The sequence below is a fragment of the Rhinopithecus bieti genome, unplaced genomic scaffold (genome assembly GCF_001698545.2).
Source record: "Rhinopithecus bieti isolate Rb0 unplaced genomic scaffold, ASM169854v2 scaffold_31787, whole genome shotgun sequence".
Classification (NCBI taxonomy): domain Eukaryota; kingdom Metazoa; phylum Chordata; class Mammalia; order Primates; family Cercopithecidae; genus Rhinopithecus; species Rhinopithecus bieti.
Window position 1 is genome coordinate 4,594,488 of NW_016814655.1, and position 22,118 is coordinate 4,616,605.

General features: G+C 48.4%; 1 protein-coding gene and 1 pseudogene across 1 annotated transcript; both read left to right on the top strand.

The window, feature by feature from the left end:
* Positions 1-9,848, top strand: part of LOC108515067 (profilin-1 pseudogene) — an 11,967-nt pseudogene extending 2,119 nt beyond the window's left edge.
* Positions 9,794-17,053, top strand: CYP17A1 (cytochrome P450 family 17 subfamily A member 1). Its single transcript, XM_017851671.1, has 8 exons — positions 9,794-10,260; positions 12,026-12,164; positions 12,404-12,633; positions 13,287-13,373; positions 14,381-14,596; positions 14,909-15,078; positions 15,974-16,077; positions 16,599-17,053. The coding sequence occupies exons 1-8, from the start codon at positions 9,964-9,966 to the stop codon at positions 16,880-16,882; spliced, it is 1,527 nt and encodes a 508-aa protein (XP_017707160.1). The 5' UTR covers positions 9,794-9,963; the 3' UTR covers positions 16,883-17,053.
* Positions 17,054-22,118: the final 5,065 nt, after the last annotated feature.

A 22,118-nucleotide genomic window follows, 5' to 3' on the forward strand; every position in this document is an offset into this window, starting at 1 on the left:
ATTTTTTTTTGAGACAGAGTCTCACTCTGTCACCCAGGCTGGAGTGCAGTGGCGTGATCTCAGCTCACTGCAGCCTCCACCTCCCAGGTTCAAGCGATTCTCCTACCTCAGCCTCCCAAGTACCTGGGATTACAGACACACACCACCATGACCGGCTAATTTATGTATTTTTAGTAAAGACAGGGTTTTGGCATGTTGGTCAGGCTGGTCTCAAACTCCTGGCCTCATGTGATCTGCCCGCATCAGCTTCCCAAAGTGCTGGGATTATAGGCTTGGGCCACTGCGCCCAGCCTGAGAGGTAAATTTTTTGAAAGGTAAGCTTTAGTGGAACAATCCTGAAGAACAACACAAGAGGAATAGCAGGTTACCAGTAAGATGTCAGCCAATTTGTTCCAGCCACTTTTGAATCCATGTCCTATAATCTAAAATTTAGTTCTCTTTCCCTAAACTGAGAGCTTTCTATCATGTCAGTATCTATGTTATGAAGAAAAGGAGACTTAGGTGAGATGTATGTATGTATCACAACTGCTGCATCAATTGCCTAGGACTTCAACAGCTTCATGGAAGTCTGGGAAATGTTCATGCATAAGGTTATTGCCTTAGCTGACTGAAAATTGCCCCATACAGTGGTACATAACAACCCTTAGGGCTTTTAAAGAACAAACAGGTTGAAAAATGGGTTAAAGTAAGCAAATACAGTATCTGTCTTTAGAACTATCAACTCAGGAATTCTCTCAATTATGAAATCTTGCAGAGAAGTTATTTTTCTTTCTCAAAATCCAGATAATGACAATATTCCTTACTCCAGATCTGGCATTTTTTCATCATCACTGTCTTGTGAATGATCATCTGCTCCATCTGCTAAATCTACATCTTCTTCACCACCCATGTTGTTCATCATCTCAGAGAAATGATCAAAATCAGACATGGCTTCATCTGAATCATCTTCCCAGTCTTTCCAAAGATTGGAGTCCACACTCAGCCAGTTAAGCTCTGCCCTTTGTTTTGTTAACCTTGGCCATGATTGGCCACATTTTCCTTTTTGTAAACAAATAAAATTGATCTGTCCATTCTTTTATGCTTGAAATCATTTGGATCAATACAGTGAAAAATATCAATTTCAAATAAATGCTTAAAATGATCACTTCCAAGAAGTGGCTGTACGAGGGCTTTTGCACAGCCAGCAGAGCAGCGGTCCCGACCACAGTGCATGCCCTGAGCTCTCTGCCTCCCCTACCTGCCCGTGAGGTGACAGCAGTGCCGCAAGCAGCCCATAGCAGGGTGGAACACCCACATCGACAACCTCGTGGTGGAAGGGACCTGTAGGACGCAGCCATCGTGGGCTACAAGGATTTGCCTTCCATCCAGGCCACCATCCCTGGGAAAACCTTTGTCAACATCCGGCCAGCTGAGGTTGATGTCCTGATTGGCAAAGACTGGTCAAGTTTTTTTGCGAATGGAGTGGCACTTGGGGGCCAGAAATGTTCTGTGATCCAAGACCCACTGCGGCAGGAGGGAGAACTGACCCATCTTTGTACCAAGAGCACCGATGGAGCTCCCACCTTCAATGTCACTGTCACCATAACTGTCAGGATGCTGAGTTGCGGGCAGTCAGAGACCCCGAATGGAGGGACTGGCTGGAGCCACGGTAGAGGAACATCAGTTGTGAATATTTCATTTTAATATGAACATTTATCAGTTCCCAAATAATACTTTTCTAATTTCTTATGCCTGTCTTTATTTAATCTCTTAATCCTGTTATCTTCATAAACTGAGGATGTATATCACCTCAGGACCACTGTGATAATTGTGTTAACTATACAAATTGATTGTAAAACGTGTGTTTGAACAATATGAAGTCAGTGCACCTTGAAAAAGAACAGAATAATAGTGATTTTTAGGGAACAAGGAAAGACAACCATAAGGTCTGACTGCCTGTGGGGTCGGGCAAAAGAGCCATATTTTCCTTCTTGCAGAGAGCCTATAAACAGATGTGAGAGTAGGGAAGGTATCGCTAAATTCTTTTCCTAGCAAGGCATATTAATATTAATATTAATACCCTGGGAAACTAATGCATTCCTGGGGGAAGATCTATAAATGGCCGCTCTGGGAATGTCTGTCTTGTGCAATTGAGATAAGGACTGAGATACGCCCTGGTCTCCTTCAGTACCCTCAGGCTTACTAGGGTGGGGAAAAACTCCGCCCTGGTAAATTTGTGCTCAGACCGGTTCTCTGCTCTCAAACCCTGTTTTCTGTTGTTTAAGATGTTTATCAAGACAATACGTGCACCGCTGAACATAGACCCTTATCTGTAGTTCTGCTTTTGCCCTTCTCCTTGTGATCTTTGTGGGACCCTTATCAATAGTTCTGCTTTTGCCCTTTGTCCTGTTCTCTCAGAAGCATGTGATCTTTGTTAGACCCTTATTAGTAGTTCTGCTTTTTGCCCTTTGAAGCATGTGATCTTTGTACCTACACCCTGTTCTTACACTCCCTCCCCTTTTTGAAATCCTTAATAGGCTGGGCACGGTGGCTCACACCTGTAATTCCAGCGCTTTGGGAGGCCAAGGTGGGTAGATCACGAGTTCAGGAGATCAAGACCATCCTGGCTAACACAGTGAAACCCCGTTTCTACTAATAATACAAAAAAATTAGCCAGGCGTGGTGGCGGGCACCTGTGGTCCTAGCTACTCGGGAGTCTGAGGCAGGAGACTGGCATGAACCCAGGATGCTGAGCTTGCAGTGAGCCAAGATCGTGCCACTGCACTCCAGCCTTGGTGACAGAGCAAGACTCTGTCTCAAAAAAAAAAAAAAATAGAAAAGAAGAAAAAGTAACCCATAAAAACTTGCTGGTTCGAGGCTCAGGCGGGCATCACGGTCCTACCAATATGTGATGCCACCCCCAGTGGCCCAGCAGTTAAATTCCTCTCTTTATACTGTCTCTCTTTATTTCTCAGCCAGCCAAAAGTTATGGAAAATAGAAATAACCTACGTTGAAATATTGGGGCATGTTCCCCAATATCTCAAATGCCAACATAGTTTTCTTTTTCCTAAGTGCATGTGGGAACACAATTCCCTTTGGAAGGTGTAGAGAAACGTTCATCAGTCTGGTCCACAGAAACGCTTGTTTCGCTCCCTGAAGACTGGTGAATTGTCTGTGTATTGTGCGGGGTAACTATGGGTCACGCAGAGTCTAAACATTATGCTTATCTCTGCTATATTAAACTCCTGTTAAAACGGGGGGGGGGTCGGGTACCCTTGGAAAATATGGTCACCCTATTCAGGGTGCTGGAAGAACACTGTCCTTGGTTTCCTGAAAAGAGAACGTTAGCTGTGGAACTATGGGATCATATTGGTGCAAAATTCCAGGAACTGGTCCTGACAGGATATTATGTTCCCATCACTGTTTGGGGTGACTGGGCCTTGGTACATGCCGTCCTAATGACATACCAATCCTGTGACCCCCTGCAGTTACATTTTCTGAATCTGGAGATGCTCCACCTCTTCCTCAGCTTTCCTCTCATGCTCGGCCTTTGCTATCTGCTCAGCCTCTCTCTCCCTTTGTCTGCTCCTCCCCCACCTGAGGATATTGAAGATTCAATATCTAACTCCGGTGACTTTGGCTTAATGTCACCCTCTGATGATCTTCTTTTCACGAAGAGCTGGTACTTGTAGCTCCCGCGGCCCCGACTCAGACAGCCCGGGACTATATCTATGCTAACTCTTCATTCTTCAAACCTTTGCAGCCTTTGCCTCTGGAGCCATCTAATGACTCTGGGACTAAACTACAATTTACCTGTAATTCTGCAGGCTCTTCTCTGTCCATTGCAGCCTATCACCCTCCTGTCATTTCGGTCCCTCAACTGGTCACTTTGCCATCCACTCAACCTGCTTCTCTGTACCAATCTTCACACATGGATACTCCTACCACTCTTGTTGCACAGGATTGGGCAATAATCACTGGTATGCTTCTGCCTCTTCTCCTCCTCCAAAGCCCATTTCTCATGCTGTCATACCGGTCTGACCTCCTCAACCTCAGTTCCCCTTATCTACACATACTTTTCCTATCACTTCTATGCCGACTCCATCTCATGTGCCTGTTCTTGAAACTTCCTTGCTACACTTATTATGCCAAAACAAAAAAGCAAGTGGATTAGAGGCGTGGCCTTATCTGGTCACGCTGGAACCTTGCAATGCTCAAGGGGTACAAGTGGGTTGATATGCACCACTCTATCTTACCTTTTTAAAAGAATTCAAGAATGCCTGTACTCAGTATGGTCCTACTTCTCCATATGTTAAGATGGTATTACAGACTCTGTGCTGAGGTCATTTTGCTTCCTTTAGACTGGGACCTTTTGGCAAAAGCTGCTCAAACTCCATCTCAGCACTTACAATTCCGTACCTGGTGGTCAGAGGAGGCCCGTCTGCAGGCTCAGCTAAATCGGGCTGATGGCATTCTAATTACTCAGGCTCCGCTCACAGGCTCCAATAATAACTCTGACACTACCGCCCAATTAGGCTTTGATGCTCTCACCACAGAACAAGTAACAAAGTTGTGTATGAGAGCTTGGGTAAATTACGCATCCCAGGCCAAGGTCCTGTTTCTTTTACTACTGTTAAACAGGGTCACAATGAATTATGTCCTGATTATTTGGCTAAATTACAAGATGCTGTTGAAAAATCTGTCTCTGATGAGCACACTCAAGGTATTCTTCTTTGTGTGTTAGCTTTTGAGAATGAGAACCATGAGTGTAAAATGGCCATGCGTTCTGTCCAACGACAAAGTTTACATGATCACGAGGTGTTGCCTGCATATATTAAAGCTTGTGAAGGCGTTGGATTGGAGACCCACAAAAGCTATTCTGTGGGCACGGGCCATGAAGGATTGCAGTCATACTGACTCGACTGATTCTTTCCTTGGAGCCTGCTGTACTTGTGGTCAACTTGGTCATACTCAAAAAAATTGCACTGTTAAAAACTTAAAGGCGGCCAAGCCGGCTCAAAAAACACAGCCAAATGCTCCTGCTACTGTTTGTCCTCATTGTCGTAAAGGTAAACATTGGGCAAGTACTTGCCACTCTTAAGTCTGATATAGATAGAAATCCCTTGCCACAGAACCAGGGAAATGGGAAGTGGGGCCAGTCCCAGCCCCCAATATCAAATGGGACACCTCAGACTCAGATCAATGTTGCATTTCCGCTTCAAGCGGTCCCAGCGCAGCCCCCAGCAAAAACAAATGTACCTACAGCCAACCCAGACGGGTCCCAGCCTCTTCTTCTGTCTCAGTACAATGCATGTCCACCTCCACAGTTGGGGGCGGGGCAGTCAATCTCTGTAGTACCGTTCCTCTAAATTTACTACCTAATTCTTTGCCTTTAATTCCCAGACCAATACCTGGGAACCTGGAACAATTATAACATGGGAAGAGGGTATGCTTGTGTTTCACCAGGAGATCATCAATCCCCTGTCTTGGTGCCCACTAGAAGACTTAAACTTCGTGTGAATACTGACAATAAAAACCACAGGGAAGAGACGTCTGCATCAGAGAACACCCTCATACCTGGTGAAATCTGTGCCGATTCCTCAGAAACCGGCATGCCAAATCAAAATGGGTCTTGTTCAATCCTTCCTAAAGGCAACAGAGACCCCTCTAACTAATCCCACTTCTCCTAATTCCCTTTCTTTTTCTCCTTTGAACCTGAAAATCTCACCATTTCTATTAGCCTGAAAATAACATCCCCCTGTTCTTCTAGTCCTCCTTCAGCATGGATCTTGCTTACAATAAGTTTTATTTAATAATTCTGGCCAGGCACGGTGGCTCACGCCTGGGGTCCCAGCACTTTGGGAGGCCGAGGCGGGCAGATCACAAGGTCAGCAGATCGAGACCATCCTGGCCAGCACGGTGAAACCATGTCTCTATTGAAAATACAAAAAATTAGCCGGGCGTGGTGGCAGGCACCTGTAGTCCCATCTACTCGGCAGGCTGAGGCAGGAGAATGGTGTGAACCCAGGAGGCGGAGCTGGCAGTGAGCAGAGATCGCACCACTGCACTCCAGCCTGGGCGACAGAGCGAGACTCTGTCTCAAAAAAAAAAAAAAATTCTCCTCTTTATACTTTCTGTCTCACCAGTTTCCCCTCACACTTATTTACCTGCTACACAAAATTATTCTTATTGGGCTTATGTGCCTTCCCTCCACTTATTCGACCTCTCACCTGGATGGATGCTCCTTTGGAAATATACTAATGATAGCGTGTGGATATCTGGAGCTACAGATGACCATTGCCCCACTCAACCAGGAAAAGAAGGCACTGCATTTAATGTTACTGTGGGTTATAGATACCCTCCTCTGTGTCTCGGACATGCACCTGCTTGCATCCATCTGGAAACTCAAGTCTGGGCTGCTTACCTTCTGAAGAGATCAGCCACAGGGGAACGAGAACATTTGGTCTCCAGCCTCTCCCTTTCTCCTTTAAGGCAAATGAAAAGGGGGGTAATAGGAGATACCCCATACTTTCAATATAAACCTGTAGGAAAACCATGTCCTAAAAATTTTGAGGGCCCATCTAAAACTTTAATTAGGGAAGATTGTGTTAATTCACATGCAGTAGTATTAAAAAATGACTCATATGGTTTAGTAATAGGCTGGGCACCAAAGGGCTATTTGACAAACAATTGCTCCTCTGGCAGAAGGGAATGCCTGGAGGCTGCTTATTTTATTTCTTATTGGGAGGACAAGGATCATCATCCTACTTTGCGTAGGAAGTTCAGCTTGTTCTGTCCCTTAAAATGGGAAGATAAGGGCATTACCCGCCCCCACTGCTGAGGCCTTGTATGATGTTCCCATTCTGAGCCCAGAACACCCAGAACTTTGGAAATTGGCTATTGCCATGTCCCAGACTACAAGTATGGGAAGGGGAAACTTTTCTGTCCGTTGTCCCCACTACCACCCCTCGCAACTGTGATTCTGAACCCCATGATAAATTCCCTTTGAACCCTTTTCCCCTTTTTGATGCTAATCCTCCTTTATGGGACTCTGATTGGCATTTTGATAATTCTTCTTGACCCAGGTATGCCCCTCTACCTCTTCAGCATCCCCGGGCACCTTGGATTGCTTCTTTATGGCAGAGAACATCAGGCGTTGCCACAGCCACTCCTCTCCCTCAGTATCAACATAGATTCAAACATTCTGCTTTGTTTACCTCCAGCCTGACTATTCCTGTCCAGAGTTGTGTTAAGCCTCCTTACATGCTGTTAGTGGGAAATATCAAAATTTAGATGAACAATCAAACTGCCCAATGCATTAATTGTCATTTATACACTTGTGTTAACTCCTGTTTTGACTTTAGGAAAAGTGTAATGTTGGTTCAAGCTCAGGAAGGAATCTGGATACCAGTAACTTTACCCAGACCTTGGGAACCTTCCCCCTCAGTACATTTAATTAATGAAGTGTTACAACGAATTTTCAAAAGATCTAAGAGATTTGTTTTCACTTTAATTGCTGTGATCATGGGCCTAATTACAGTCACTGCACTGGCCATCACTGCCGGAGTGGCATTACACCAATCTATTCAAGTGGCTCATTTTGTTAATGATTGGCAAGTCAATTCCACCCAAATGAGGAATTCTCAACAAGGCATTGATCAAAAATTAGCTAGTCAAATTAATGATTAAGACAGTCTGTTATTTGGCTTGGGGATCAGCTAATGAGTCTCGAACATTGCATGCAAATGCAATGTGATTGGAACACTTCTGATATCTGTATCACACCATATTCCTACAACGAGAGTGATCTTTCATGGGAAATAGTCAAAAGACACCTTCTAGGTAGATAATTTATCCTTGGACATAACTAAAGAAACAAATTTTTGGAGCCTATCAAGCTCATTTATCCGTTATGCCTGGAGCTGTGGCGTTAGATCAGGTGGCAGAAAGTCTTTCTAGAGTAAACCCCGTGACTTGGATTAAGTCTCTTGGGGGCTCCGCTGTAGTAAATTTTGGAATCATGTTTCTCTGTTTAATGGGCTTGTTTTTAGTGTGTCAGATTAGTCAAAGAATCCTGTGTCAAAACCGAGAGAACGAACAGCCTTCATCGCCATGGCACGTTTATACAAAAAGAAAGGGAGAGATGTTGCGGGAAGTCAGGGACCCTGAATGGAGGGACCGGCTGGAGCCACGGCCAAGGAACATACATTGTGAAGATTTCATTTTAATATGGACATTTATCAGTTCCCAAATAATACTTTTCTAATTTCTTATGTCTGTGTTTACTTTAATCTCTTAATCCTGTTATCTTTGTAAGCTGAGGATGTATGTCACCTCAGGACCACTGTGATAATTGTGTTAACTTTACAAATTAATTGTAAAACATGTGTTTGAACAATATGAAATCGGTGCACCTTGAAAAAGAACAGAATAATAGTGAATTTTAGGGAACAAGGGAAGATAACCATAAGGTCTGACTGCCTGTGGGGTCGGGCAAAAAGAGCCATATTTTCCTTCTTGCAGAGAGCCTATAAACGTGTGAGTAGGGAAGATATCGCTAAATTCTTTTCCCAGCAAGGAATATTAATATTAGTACCCTGGGAAAGGAGTGCATTCCTTGGGGGTGGTCTATAAACAGCCACTCTGGGAATGTCTGTCTTGTGCAGTTGAGATAAGGACTGAGATACGCCCTGGTCTCCTGCAGTACCCTAAGGCCTAGTAGGGTGGGGAAAAACTCCGCCCTGGTAAATTTGTGGTCAGACTGGTTCTCTGCTCTCAAACCCTGTTTTCTGCTGTTTAAGATTTTATCAAGACAATACATGCACTGCTGAACATAGACCCTTATCAATAGTTCTGCTTTTGCCCTTTGCATTGTGATCTTTGTTGGACCCTCATCAGTAGTTCTGCTTTTGCCCTTTGTTTTGTTCCCTCAGAAGCATGTGATCTTTGTTAGACCCTTATTAGTAGTTCTGCTTTTTGCCCTTTGAAGCATGTGATCTTTGTACCTACACCCTGTTCTTACACCCCTCCCCTTTTGAAACCCTTAATAAAAACTTGCTAGTTTGAGGCTCAGGTGGGCATCACGGTCCCACTGATATGTGATGCCACCCCCGGCAGCCCAGCTGTAAAGTTCCTCTCTTTATACTGTTGCTCTTTATTTCTCAGCTGGCCAACACTTATAGAAAGAACCTATGTTGAAATATTGGGGGTGGTTCCCCCAATACACTAGTCCTGCTGATGAGCAAAGAAGGTCTCAACAGCAGTTTGATCAATAAGAAATGTTATGAAACAGCCTCCCACCTCTGGCATTCCCAGTACTGACCTCATCTGTCCCTTCCCCTCCACTGCTCCCCACAGCTTTGCACCCCTTTTGTTCCCATACACACATATAACATTTTTATTTTGGGGGCCATTACCCCACACCCCTTATTGCTGCCAAAACTACATGGGCTTGAGGGGCAGGGCTGGATGGACAGTCATGCCACTGCACACCAGCCTGGTGACAGAGCAAGACTCTGTCTCAAAAAAAAAAAAAAAAAAAAAGAATGCATAAAAGACCTTTGACAGTCCCTGCTACTCGTGACCCTCCTGACTCTGTCATCTGTCCAGTGATTTTGATTTTGCAACATGGGAAGTTTCAAGCCCTGATTCCTGAGCCCGGATACCATTTGCACTCTGGGGTCATTCAAGCATGGGGAGCTCCTCAGAGGGGGATCAACTGACCTCCCTTACCTAGCTCCTCCTCCGGAGGTTTGCCTGGAGTTGAGCCAGCCCTTGAGGAGGCCTTCACTCCTGCCTCTCTCCCTTCTGGAAATGAGCTCAGGCCTGGCTGGGCTCCAGGATAACCTTTGCACAAGGCAAGAGATAACACAAAGTCAAGGTGAAGATCAGGGTAGCCCTTTAAAAGGCCTCCTTGTACCCTAGAGTTGCCGCAGCTCTTCTACTCCACCACTGTCTATCTTGCCTGCTGACACCCAGCCACCATGTGGGAGCTTGTGGCTCTCTTGCTGCTCACCCTAGCCTATTTATTTTGGCCCAAGAGAAGGTGCCCTGGTGCCAAGTATCCTAAGAGCCTCCTGTCCCTGCCCCTGGTGGGCAGCCTGCCATTCCTCCCCAGACATGGCCATATGCATAACAACTTTTTCAACCTGCAGAAAAAATATGGCCCCATCTATTCCGTTCGTATGGGCACCAAGACTACAGTGATTGTCGGCCACCACCAGCTGGCCAAGGAGGTGCTTATTAAGAAGGGCAAGGACTTCTCTGGGCGGCCTCAAGTGGTAAGTGGTGTCCATTTCCTCCCTGCCCCCTTCACCAACCCCTGGGATTGTTCAGGTCTTCAGACCATGCCTAGAATAGTGCTTCCAGCTCCAACAACCTGTAATTCTTCCCAAAGTAGACTAGTGGGGTGATGTGAAGGGAGTGAACCTTCAGACCCCCACCCAGCCTCTAAATGAGGCAGGAAGAATTATAGGAAAGTCTCCTCTACCAGGCTGCCCAGGAGGTGGGATGGGAAGACTACAGTGGTCTGAGGGGTCAAGGAGTCCTCACTTCACTCATCTCTCTAGGCCTAGACTTCTCTAATGGACTGAGCAGGTGCATGTACAGCACTTAGCCTAGCACCCAGCACAGTAAGTGCCCCTTATACAACCAGGATTCATGTTACTCTTCGTGGAAAATGGCGGCAGTGATTACTGTCCTCCATGAAAGCTGCTGGGGAGAAGTAGCCTTGCTGTTGCAGCCTGGGATTGCTGGTTTCCTGATGCCATTTCCAGCTGCTCTAGCTCACAGGGGCAGTGATCTACAATGACGTTTCAGGGTTGCTGATGAGCCTCCTACTGAGCTTGCTGTCATGCTCCCCGGCCAGGAGGGGTACTGATCATTCAGAAACACTGCCAGTGCCCCCAGCCCAGCATCCTGCTGCTGAGAACTCCCCCGAACACCCCAGTAGGGCCCCAGTCTCTCAGCTTTTTTTTTTTTTTTGAGACAGAGTCTCTCTCTGTCGCCCAGATTGGAGTGCAGTGGCACGATCTCAGCTCACTGCAACCTCTGCCTCCCAGGTTCAAGTGATTCTCCTGCCTCAGCCTCCCGAGTACCTGGGACTATAGGAGCATGCCACCACGCCAGCTAATTTTTTGTATTTTTAGTAGAGATGGGGTTTCACCGTGTTAGCCAGGATGGTCTCAAACTCCTGACCTCATGATCCCCCCACCTCAGCCTATCAAAGCGCTGGGATTACAGGCATGAGCCACTGCGCCCCACCAGCCTGTCAGCTTTGATCAAGCCAAGGGTTGGTCTATTTTTCCTTGGACCAATCAGCCAGGTCTGCTGACCAACTACCTGGCTCCCACCTCTGCTGGCTTCCTCCCCCGGGGCAGAGAAGATGGAGGAGGGTAGTCATGGGGATCTTCGGGATTAGGAGATGGAAAAGGGAGCCTTTGGACCCTTATGCTTTTGGGGGCACCTCTAGGAGGCGGCGCCTCGGCCCAAGTCCAGACTGTGTAGACAAAACATCTGTACTCTCCAAATGTGGACTTGTGGCTGGGTATGCAGGCTTGCAATGGAAGGGTAAACCCGAGTGAGGTGAGCTGTGCCTTTAGCTCAGCTAAGGGCTCAGGGAAAAGCAGAGACCTGTGCAGTCCTCAGCCTCTACAATCCCGCCTGCTCCCTACCGTCTGGATAGGCATAGTTTAGCGTTTATCCCATCCAGAGTTGCCTTCCGTTGGTCAGAAACTGATGAGCAAAAAGAAGCCCAGAGGGCACCCTGTCAGTGAACACAAGCCCAGTGCTGCCACATTCTAATTAAGAGTTCTTTCTCTCTCCCCGATCTACTGTATTTCTGAAGGAATTGGGAGTAGGAGACCTTAGGGTCTGTCCTACCAAGCCCTTGCAGTCATGGTGGAGTGCAGTGGGGCTGTGCCTCATGGAAGTCAGCATGCCAGGTACCTGCCTTCTCCCCCAGGAAGGAGAGCAGGGACCAGAGGTGCAAGGGCAAGGGTGGGGTGGATGGTGTGTGATTCCTATAGCCTTGCCTGCTCTCCAAAGACAACTCTAGACATCCTGTCCAACAACCGTAAGGGTATTGCCTTCGCTGACTACGGCGCACATTGGCAGCTGCATCGAAGGCTGGCGATGGCCACCTTTGCCCTGTTCAAGGATGGCGATCAGAAGCTGGAGAGGATCAGTGAGTGCCAGACTGGCCCCTGGGGCTAGGGCTGCATCCCACAGTAACTGCTGGAGGGAGAGGAGGGTTGGGCAGGGGTAAGGGTTAGGACTAGAGCGCAATGCAGCCTTTTCTTGGCTACTGCTGCCATCTAGTGGCCATCTGCTATCTGTCCCCCGCTCCTGTTAAGAGCAACTGGTAGAGAGAGGGGATAACGACGCTGATTCATTTCCCACCCTCATGCCCCTCTCTCCCTTCAGTTTGTCAGGAAATCAGTACATTGTGTGATATGCTGGCCACCCACAACGGACAGACCATAGACATCTCCTTTCCTGTCTTCATGGCGGTAACCAACGTCATCTCCTTGATCTGCTTCAACATCTCCTACAAGAATGGGGACCCTGAGTTGAAGATTGTACAGAATTACAATGAAGGCATCATAGACAGCCTGGGCAAGGAGAGCCTGGTGGACCTATTCCCCTGGTTGAAGGTGAGCATGATGCCACACCCTGCCTTCAGGTTTTAGTAGACCCTGACAGTGTCCCCAGTCTTCCTTCCCTTTTAATTCCCCGCTCCAGCCGCAGTGACCCAGCTTTTTCCTGACTATCTCCGCCAGCTCTACCTCCTCTGCCACTTAAAACCTTTGCCATTTCTCTGCAGAGATAGATTTAGCCTTTTAATTATGCACCTTAGTACTCCAGATAATGACCTTCATTTCTTTTCCAATGACCATGTGCCAGTATGAAGCATTCTATAAGCATTCATCACTGAATTCCCTGTGGAGGTCGGTTGTATTATCCCCACTGTGCAGGTGAGAAGCAGGCTTAGCGGGGTTAAGGAGCCTGTCTGAGGCTTCAGGCTCATGTCTTCAGGGCTGGGCACACAGCAGAGTCAGCGCTTGACGTTTGATTGAATGGGGAAGGAGGGGTGGAGACCACGCCCTCCTCCCCTGTTTAGAATTGTCTTCGTTGTCATGATGAACCCATTCTGTGTCCCCATCTTGCCTTCCATTCTGGCTGAAGGTCAGGGGTGGAGTAGGAACTTCCAGAGACAGAAAGCTAAGATCTGCCTCCAGGAGAGACTCTGGCAGCCGGAGAAGCAAAATGGAAGAAGGGCGGATTTAACATTTTTTTTACTTCCCAGGTTTTCCCCAACAAAACTCTGGAAAAATTAAAGGGGCATGTTAAAACACGAAATGATCTGCTGGCTAAAATATTTGAAAATTACAAGGTAGGTGATAGAGCAGAAGAGAATATGAGTTAGGCTAAAAGTAATTACGAGAGCAGGGTGGGGTCCATTCTACACACTGTAGGAGCTTCAAAACCTAGTAGAACCTGGCACATAGTAGGTGCACAATAAAAACTGACTTAAGGGCCAGGTGCGGTGGCTCACGCCTGTAATCCCAACACTTTGGGAGGCCGAGGCGGGCAGATCAATTGAGGTCAGGAGTTCGAGACCAGCCTGGCCAATATGCTGAAACCCCGTCTCTACTAAAAATACAAAAACTAGGCCAGGCAAGATGGCTCATGCCTGTGATCCCAGAACTTTGGGAAGCCAAGGTGGGTGGATCACTTGAGGTTGGGAGTTCGAGACCAGCCTGACCAACATGGAGAAACCCCATCTCTACTAAAAATACAAAATTAGCCGGGCGTGGTGGCGCGTACCTATAATCCCAGCTACTCGGCAGGCTGAGGCAGGAGAATCACTTGAACCCGGGAGGCAGAGGTTGCAGTGAGCAGAGATCATGCCATCGCACTCCAGCCTGGGCAACAAGAGTGAAACTCCTTCTCCAAAAAACAAAAAAAAAAAAATACAAAAACTAGTTGGGCATGGTGGTGTGTACCTGTAGTCCCACCTGCTCGGGAGGCTGAGACAGGAGAATTGCTTGAACTCGGGAAGCAGAGGTTGTAGTGAGCTGAGATCATGCCATTGCACTCCAGCCTGGGCATTGCACCAAGATTGTCTCAAAAAAAAAAAAAACTAACTTAAGGAGTTGGGATGGAAAAGTGAGGAATTAGGAATTGAAGAGGATCCTAAAAGAGACCTAACCTCTCCACCAAATTTGAAGAGGGCCCAGGGCTGCCTCCCATCTCCACAAGCTCATAGGCCCTGCCCAGACTCGCTCCACTTCCAAGTGGAAGGAGCCTTGTTATCTCTAGTCAGGGACAGAAGTATGGCAGGAGTGTCACAGATGGGGCTCCTTCCTTATTAATGTCTCCCAACCTCACCCAACTCAGGAGAAATTCCGCAGTGACTCTATCACCAACATGCTGGACATACTGATGCAAGCCAAGATGAATTCAGATAATGGCAACGCTGGCCCAGATCAAGACTCAGAGCTGCTTTCAGATAACCACATTCTCACCACCATAGGGGACATCTTTGGGGCTGGCGTGGAGACCACCACCTCTGTGGTGAAATGGATCGTGGCCTTCCTGCTGCACAATCCTCAGGTGTGCTTCCCCCTCATCAATCCTAGACCCCAGGCAGCCCAACCTCTGGGCTGCAGAGAGAGGGAGAGCCAATTCCCTCTGGCTTTCTGTGCAGGAAGACTAGGCCTGCCCTGCCCCTTACCCAAGCAGTAGTTGGCTTTGACCCCAGAGTAGAGCTGCCCTATCTTCTGGAAGCCGGGCCTGGGCCCCAGAGCCACTACTGGGAAGGGACTGGACAGGCTCTTCTGGATGCCACAGTTGGATTCTTCTCTAAGCCCTTGCTTCTCCTGGACTTACACACACTAGTCACCTCCAACCTACTGTGGTCTTCAGGTGATGAAGAAGCTCTACGAGGAGATTGACCAGAATGTGGGTTTCAGCCGCACACCAACCATCAGTGACCGTAACCGTCTTCTCCTGCTGGAGGCCACCATCCGAGAGGTGCTTCGCATCAGGCCCGTGGCCCCTATGCTCATCCCCCACAAGGCCAACGTTGACTCCAGGTGTGCCTGCCCTCCCAGCGACATCTAGCCCCATGATGCATTCAACACAGCTCGCCAGCCTACCTGGTTCTCCCTACCCTCGGCCCCTGCTGGCCAACCTAAAGTCAGTCAACCATCAACTGCTAAAAAATATGCTGCTGGCCGGGCATGGTGGCTCACACCTGTAATCCCAACACTTTGGGAGGCCAAGGCAGATGGATCATGAGGTCAGGAGTTCAAGACCAGCCTGACCAATATGGTGAAACCCCTTCTCTACTAAAAATACAAAAATTAGCCATGCGTGGTGGCATGCGCCTGTAGTCCCAGCTACTTGGGAGACTGAGGCAGGATAATTGCTTAAACCCGGGAGGCAGAAGTTGCAGTAAGCCAAGATCGCGCCACTGCACTCCAGCCTGGGTGACAGAGCAAGACTCTGTCTCTAAATAAATAAATAAATAAATAAAATAAAAATCATCCTGCCCTCAGCCCTGTGGCTCCATGTCTCTACCACCTACATGCACGCATTGACTCATCCACAGATCTGCCTGACTTCCCAGAGGAGCTTCCTGCTGCCCTCGGAGACACGTGGTCTGGGATGAAAGACTGGGAGCTCCATGCTCCAACTAGCTGCAGCACGCACATAACATGCGCCGCAGCTCCAAACGCACACCCACATCCACTGCCAGACACCAAAGTCCACAGACACAGGTGTTCAGACATAAGCTGACAGGAGGGAAGGACTGGAGAAGGGCTGGATTTAGATTTGATCTGGCAGAAGCTGAGGAAAAGATGAGTGAGTGGGAATGAGGGAGTAAAGGGCACTTTCCCCACGGTGGAGGAATGAGGGGGCATGAGGCTGAGCAAGGAAGGGAGGATAATGTCCCAGACCCACTTTTCCTCTTCCTCTCTGGAGCAGCATCGGTGAGTTTGCTGTGGACAAGGGCACACATGTTATCATCAATCTGTGGGCGCTGCATCACAATGAGAAGGAGTGGCACCAGCCGGACCAGTTCATGCCTGGTGAGTCCCTGTCCTGTTCTGCATCCTGGGCCGCACAGCCAGCCTGGACTCTGCTCCACCAGCCCAGTATCCCTTCACCTCTGCCAAGCTTGCTACTAGAAAACTCTTGGCTCCAACAATACGTACCTGTTGACACCCTCATCCTGCCATAGACTTACCCAAACTCTTCACAGCTGGGTTTCCTACGCTCTTCCAACCAACTGCAAATTCACCCTCCAAGAAGCCCTCTACGCCTCTGTTTGCCATCAAGTCTGTCCCTTCTCACCCTGGGTGGTGGTATTTTCATAGGTTAATTCCACCTCTTTTCCATCTTTCCTGAATATTTCATTTCCTCTGTGTCATTAAGGGCTACCTGAGAGCAGGGCTGTATCTCTCCCCAGGCGGGGGTTCCCCCACAATAAGGCTACATCCTCAGATTGGGGTTCCCTGGGCAGAGCCGTGTCTCCCCCTCAGCCAGGGCAGAACCATGCCTCTCCTCCCTCCTGCCCTAGCCCCTGGCTGATGCCACTCCTTGCCTGCAGAGCGTTTCTTGAATCCAGCGGGGACCCAGCTCATCTCACCGTCATTAAGCTACTTGCCCTTCGGAGCAGGACCTCGCTCCTGTATAGGTGAGATCCTGGCCCGCCAGGAGCTCTTTCTCATCATGGCCTGGCTGCTGCAGAGGTTCGACCTGGAGGTGCCAGATGACGGGCAGCTGCCCTCCCTGGAAGGCAACCCAAAGGTGGTCTTTCTGATCGACTCTTTCAAAGTGAAGATCAAAGTGCGCCAGGCCTGGAGGGAAGCCCAGGCTGAGGGTAGCACCTAAAGGCTGTAACTTACAGCCCCTGTCCACCCTGTGTGGCCCCACAACACCGATTTAGAGATGCAACCCCCTACCTATTCTCCGCCATTCTTCCCTGCTCCCAGCCCACTCCGCCTTCTTTTTCAGCCTGTGGCAATGCCAGTGATGTGCATAAAGTTTTTTTGTTTTCCATAAGGTCCCTGAGTAGTTCATTTATGTATTCATTTGCTCACTCATTCTTTCAACACAGATTTTATTGAGCACCTATTACGTGCCATTCACTGTCTCAGGACACTCGAGCTCCGTGGTGGTCTCTGAAGCTTACATTCTAGTGAAGGCTAACAAGTGAATAAGTTCAGAGACTCATAAGTGCTTTGAAGTCAATCACAATTTGTGTGATGTCGTGAGAAAATGGCAGAGGCAGTGGATGGCTACTTTGAACAAGGGGTTAGGAAAAGTGTTGCATGCTGAGAGAGAAGCAGGTGAAAAGGCCTCCAGCTGGGAGAGGTCAGCATGGCCAGTGAAGGGGAGAGTGGGCCCTGATGAGGTCAAAGTGGGACATAGTGGTCCATTCCCACTGTAGCTGGGATTACAGGAGGCCAGGAGGGAGGCTGGGTTTTATTCTAATTATGACAGGAAGTCATTGGAGGATTTTAAGTTTGTAAGTGGAACAATCTGTTTTTTTTTTGTTTTGTTTTGTTTTGTTGTTGTTTTTTTTTTTGAGACGAGTTGCTCTGTCGCCCGGCTGGAGTGGCAGTGGCCGGACCTCAGCTCACTGCAAGCTCCGCGCTTCCTGGGTTTACGCCCATTCTCCTGCCTCCAGCCTCCGAAGTACCTGGGACTACAGGCACCGCCACCTCCCCGCTAGTTTTTTGTATTTTTAGTAGAGACGGGGTTTCACCATGTTAGCCAGGATGGTCTCGATCTCCTGACCTCGTGATCCACCCGTCTCGGCCTCCCAAAGTGCTGGGATTACAGGCTTGAGCCACCGCGCCCGGCCTGTTTTTGTTTTTGTTTGAGATGGAGTTTCACTCTTGTTGCCCAGGCTGGAGTGCAACTGGCGCGATCTTGGCTCACTGCAAACCCTGCCTCCTGAGTTCAAGTGATTCTCCTGCCTCAGCCTCTCGAATAGCTGGGATTACAGGCGCGTGCCACCACGCCCAGCTAATTTTGTATTTTTAGTAGAGACAAGGTTTTGCCATGTTGGTCAGGCTGGTCTCGAACTCCCGACCTCAGGTGATCCACCCATCTCAGCCTCCCAAAGTGCTGGGATTATAGACATGAGCCACTGCCCCCAGCCTGTTTTTTGTTTCGTTTTTGTTGGGGGGGGGGGTGTTGTTTGTTTTATTTTTTGAGTGACCTCATCCTTCCCTGGGGTAAACACTGCCAGGTAAGGGCTTCTACAGCTGTCTTCTGCAGCAGCACGTGGGTTCCGCCTCCTTCTCCCCACTCAAAAACCCCAGGAAGTCTGTAAAAGCTTCCTCACTTACTCTGTGGCCCAGGCTGACTACAGTGGCACAATCATGGCTCACTGCAGCTTCAACCTCCCAGGCTCAAGTAATCCTCCTACCTCAGCATCCCGAGTAACTAGGACTACAGGCGCACATCATGACACCTGGCTAATGTTTTACTTTTTGTAGAGATGGGGTCTCGCTGTGTTTACTAGGCTGGTCTCAAACTCCTAAGTTCACGCGCTTCTCCCACCTCAGCCTCCCAAAGTGTTTGAATTATAGGCATGAGCCATTGTGCCCGGCTGCTTTGTATTTATAAAAGATCACCGTAGTTGCTGTGTGGAGAATGTCCTGCTAAGGGATGGGAGTGGGAGCAGGGAGAACAGTTAGGAAGGAGGCTGTTGTGCTGGTCCAGGAAAACCAGATGTTGATGAGTTAAACCATGGCTACAGCAGTGGAAACAGTGAGAAGTGGTAGGATTGAGTTTATGTTTTGTTTTCTGTGTGTGTGTGTGTTTGTTTTTTGTTTTTGTTTTTGTTTTTTGAGACAGACTCTTGCTCTGTTGCCCAGGCTGGACTGCAATGGCACGATCTCAGCTCACTACAACCTCCACCTCCCTTAAGCGATTCTGCTGCCTCAGCCTCCCAAGTAGCTGGATTATAGGCACCTGCCACCACGCCTGGCTAATTTTTGTATTTTTAGTAGAGATGGGCTTTTGCCATGTTGGCCAGGCTGGTCTCGAACTCCTGACCTCAAATGATCCCACATCAGCCTCCCAAAGTGCTGGAATTACAGGTGTGAGCCACCAAGCCTGGCTTAAGCTTATATTTGAAAGTAGGGCAGGCTGGGCACGGTGGCTTACGCCTGTAATCCCAGCACTTTGGGAGGCTGAGGCAGGTGGATCATGAGGTTAGGAGATCGATACCATCCTAGCTAACACGGTGAAACCCCGTCTCTACTAAAAATACAAAAAAATTAGCCAGGCGTGATGGGCACCTGTAGTCCCAGCTACTTGGGAGGCTGAGGCAGGAGAATGGCGTGAACCCAGGAGGCAGAGCTTGCAACGAGCTGAGATCGCACCACTGCACTCCAGCCTGAACCACAGAGCGAGACTCCGTCTCAAAAAAAAAAAGAAAACAAGAAAGTAGGGCAAAAATGTTGCTTGTTTGGGTCCAAACAGGTTTCACTGCATGTTACCTCACAGGTTTGACCTTGGGGGAGTGTATGTGACCCACAGACTGGACTTGCCATTGCCATCCCTCTGTCTTGGTCTGCAAAGACCAAGACTGGCGGGTCCCCCTTTCCTCATCCTTCCCTGGGGTAAACTCTGTCAGGTAAGGGCTTCTACTGCTGTCTTCTGCAGCAGCGCATGGGTTCTGCCTCCTTCTCCCCACTCAAAAACCCCAGGAAGTCTGTAAAAGCTTCCTCATTAGAAAATGGAGCCCTGACTCCTTTCTATCTTGAAACTGGTATATTTAAACCTTGGTCATTGGCCGGTCTGCACATGAATATCCTCAGACATCCCAGAAGAAACTGACCCTTTTAGCCTAGAGAGAGGCCCCATCCCCAACTCCCTGGTGCCAGCCAGACCAGGGTCAGATCATCCATCGACAGCCCAGTCCTTCCCCTCTGACTAGAGAGAAGGACCTCAGCAGAGCATGGCTGATCCCCTGCCTAGCTTAGGTCTTAGAGAGAAGTCCCTATAGGGAGCGAGACACAGTTTTCAATTACAGCACTACCTTCTTCCTTATAAAGAGCTTTGTTAATCAGGTGGCAGTGGACCATTCCCTACTATCCCCTAACTCGGTCTTGGCCTTCATGTGCCACTTACCCTGGGACTTTGCTAAAGAGCCTGTAGGAGGCCAGGTGTGGTGGCTCATGCCTGGAATTCCAGCACTTTGGGCCCAGGAGTTCGAGAGCAGCCTGGGCAACAGTGAGACCCTGTTTCTAGAAAAATTAAAAAAAAAAAAAATTACCCAGGCATAGTGGCACACCTGTAGTCTCAGCTACTCAGGAAGCTGAGGTGGGAGGATTGCTGGACCCCAGGAGGCCGAGGCTGCAGTGATCTGAGATCGCGCCACTGCACTGCATCCTAGAGCAAGACCCAATCTCTAAAGAAAAAGAAAGAAGAAGAAGGATTAGTCTTTCATTTTCCTGCCATTCAACGTTCTGGTTCATTAGTTGGAGAATGAAAGAGTGGATATGTGTGTGGGTGGGAGAGTGAGAGACAGAGAGAGAGATGAAGATACATGGGAACCTACAGACAAATGGGTATAGATAGATGTAATATGCACCAGGTCAGTATCTGTCAAAGTGTGGCTCACAGACCCCTTGAGCCAGACTCATCTGAGAAACTTACTTAAAAACACAGACTCTGGTCCCTATCTTTCATGCATTGTGTACACTCTGGGAGCAGGGCCTGGAAATCTGCATTTTCCAGGCTATCCAGGTGAATCTTGTACACACTGACGTGCACCCGCCCCCCAGAGTTCTCAAGTGACATTGTATGAGATTCTTGCAAACTTGGGATGTTTTCCATCGCAGTTAAACTCACCCACCACTTCCACAGAGGACACAGACCTTCTGCTAATTGCTTATCTGTTCATCACTAGTCCACAAAATGCCTTTCAGGCCAAGCACAGTGGCTCACACCTGTAATCCTAACACTATGGGAGGCCAAGGTGGACAGATCACTTGAGCTCAGGAGTTTGAGACCAGCCTGGCCAACATGGTGAAACCCCATTTCTAGCTGGGCATGGTGGCGCACACCTGTAGTTCCAGCTACTCAGGAGGCTGAGATGGGAGAGTCACTTGAACCCAGGAGGTGGAAGCTGCAGTAAGCCGAGATTGTGCCACTGCACTACAATTGGGTGACAGAGTGAGAGAGATGCCATCTCAAAAATTATAATAATAAATAATAAATAAATAAGCCTTTCAAATTCTGAACAAATCTGAAATACTTAACTTTTCTCCAGCCAATCTTATTCCCCTCTGCTTTGAGCTGAGGATAGCTTGACTCAATCCAGCACCCAGCTGATAGTGGCAGAGGAACCATGAGAGGGAAGGGGACAACCTCCAGTATAGCCTTTCCCTTGGGCTCACTGTGGTGTCAGCATCTCTCCCAGGCTGCTTGTGATGGGGGCTGGGGTCAGCTGCCCACAGACTCTCCTATGGACTTCATTTTTTTTTGAGACAGGGTCTCACCCTGTCACCCAGGCTGGAGTGCAGTGGTACAATCATGGCTCACTGCAGTCTGGAACTCCTGGGCTCAAGAGATCTTCCAGACTCAGCTCCCTGGGTAGCTGGGACTACAGGCGTGTGCCACCACTCTGGCTAATTTTTAAGTTTTTTGAAGAGATGGGGATCTTTTTATGTTGCCCAGGCTGGTCTCAAATTCATGGCCCCTAGTGATCCTTCTACCTTGACCTCCCAAATTTCTGGGATTACAGATGTGAGCCACTGTGTCCTGTCTAAACCTTCATTTTGAAGATAAAGAAACTGAGGGCCATTGTGGGGGCTGGGGATAGGGTATGACTTGCCCCAGATCACACAGCTACTTAGCAGCAAGGCTGGGACCAGAACTCAAGATTTCAGTGGTGCATGGTGAGGAGTCAGCCATGCTTTCCCACCTGTCCCCTGTGGTCATGCTGAAGGGCTCTTGGGACGTTTGGCCGGGAGAGTACCTTTCAGGAAAGGTGAGTGACTGTTTATTTTTTTTTTAATTAATTTTTTTTTTTTTTGTATTTTTTTAGTAGAGACGGGGTTTCACCGTGTTAGCCAGGATGGTCTTGATCTCCTGACCTCGTGAT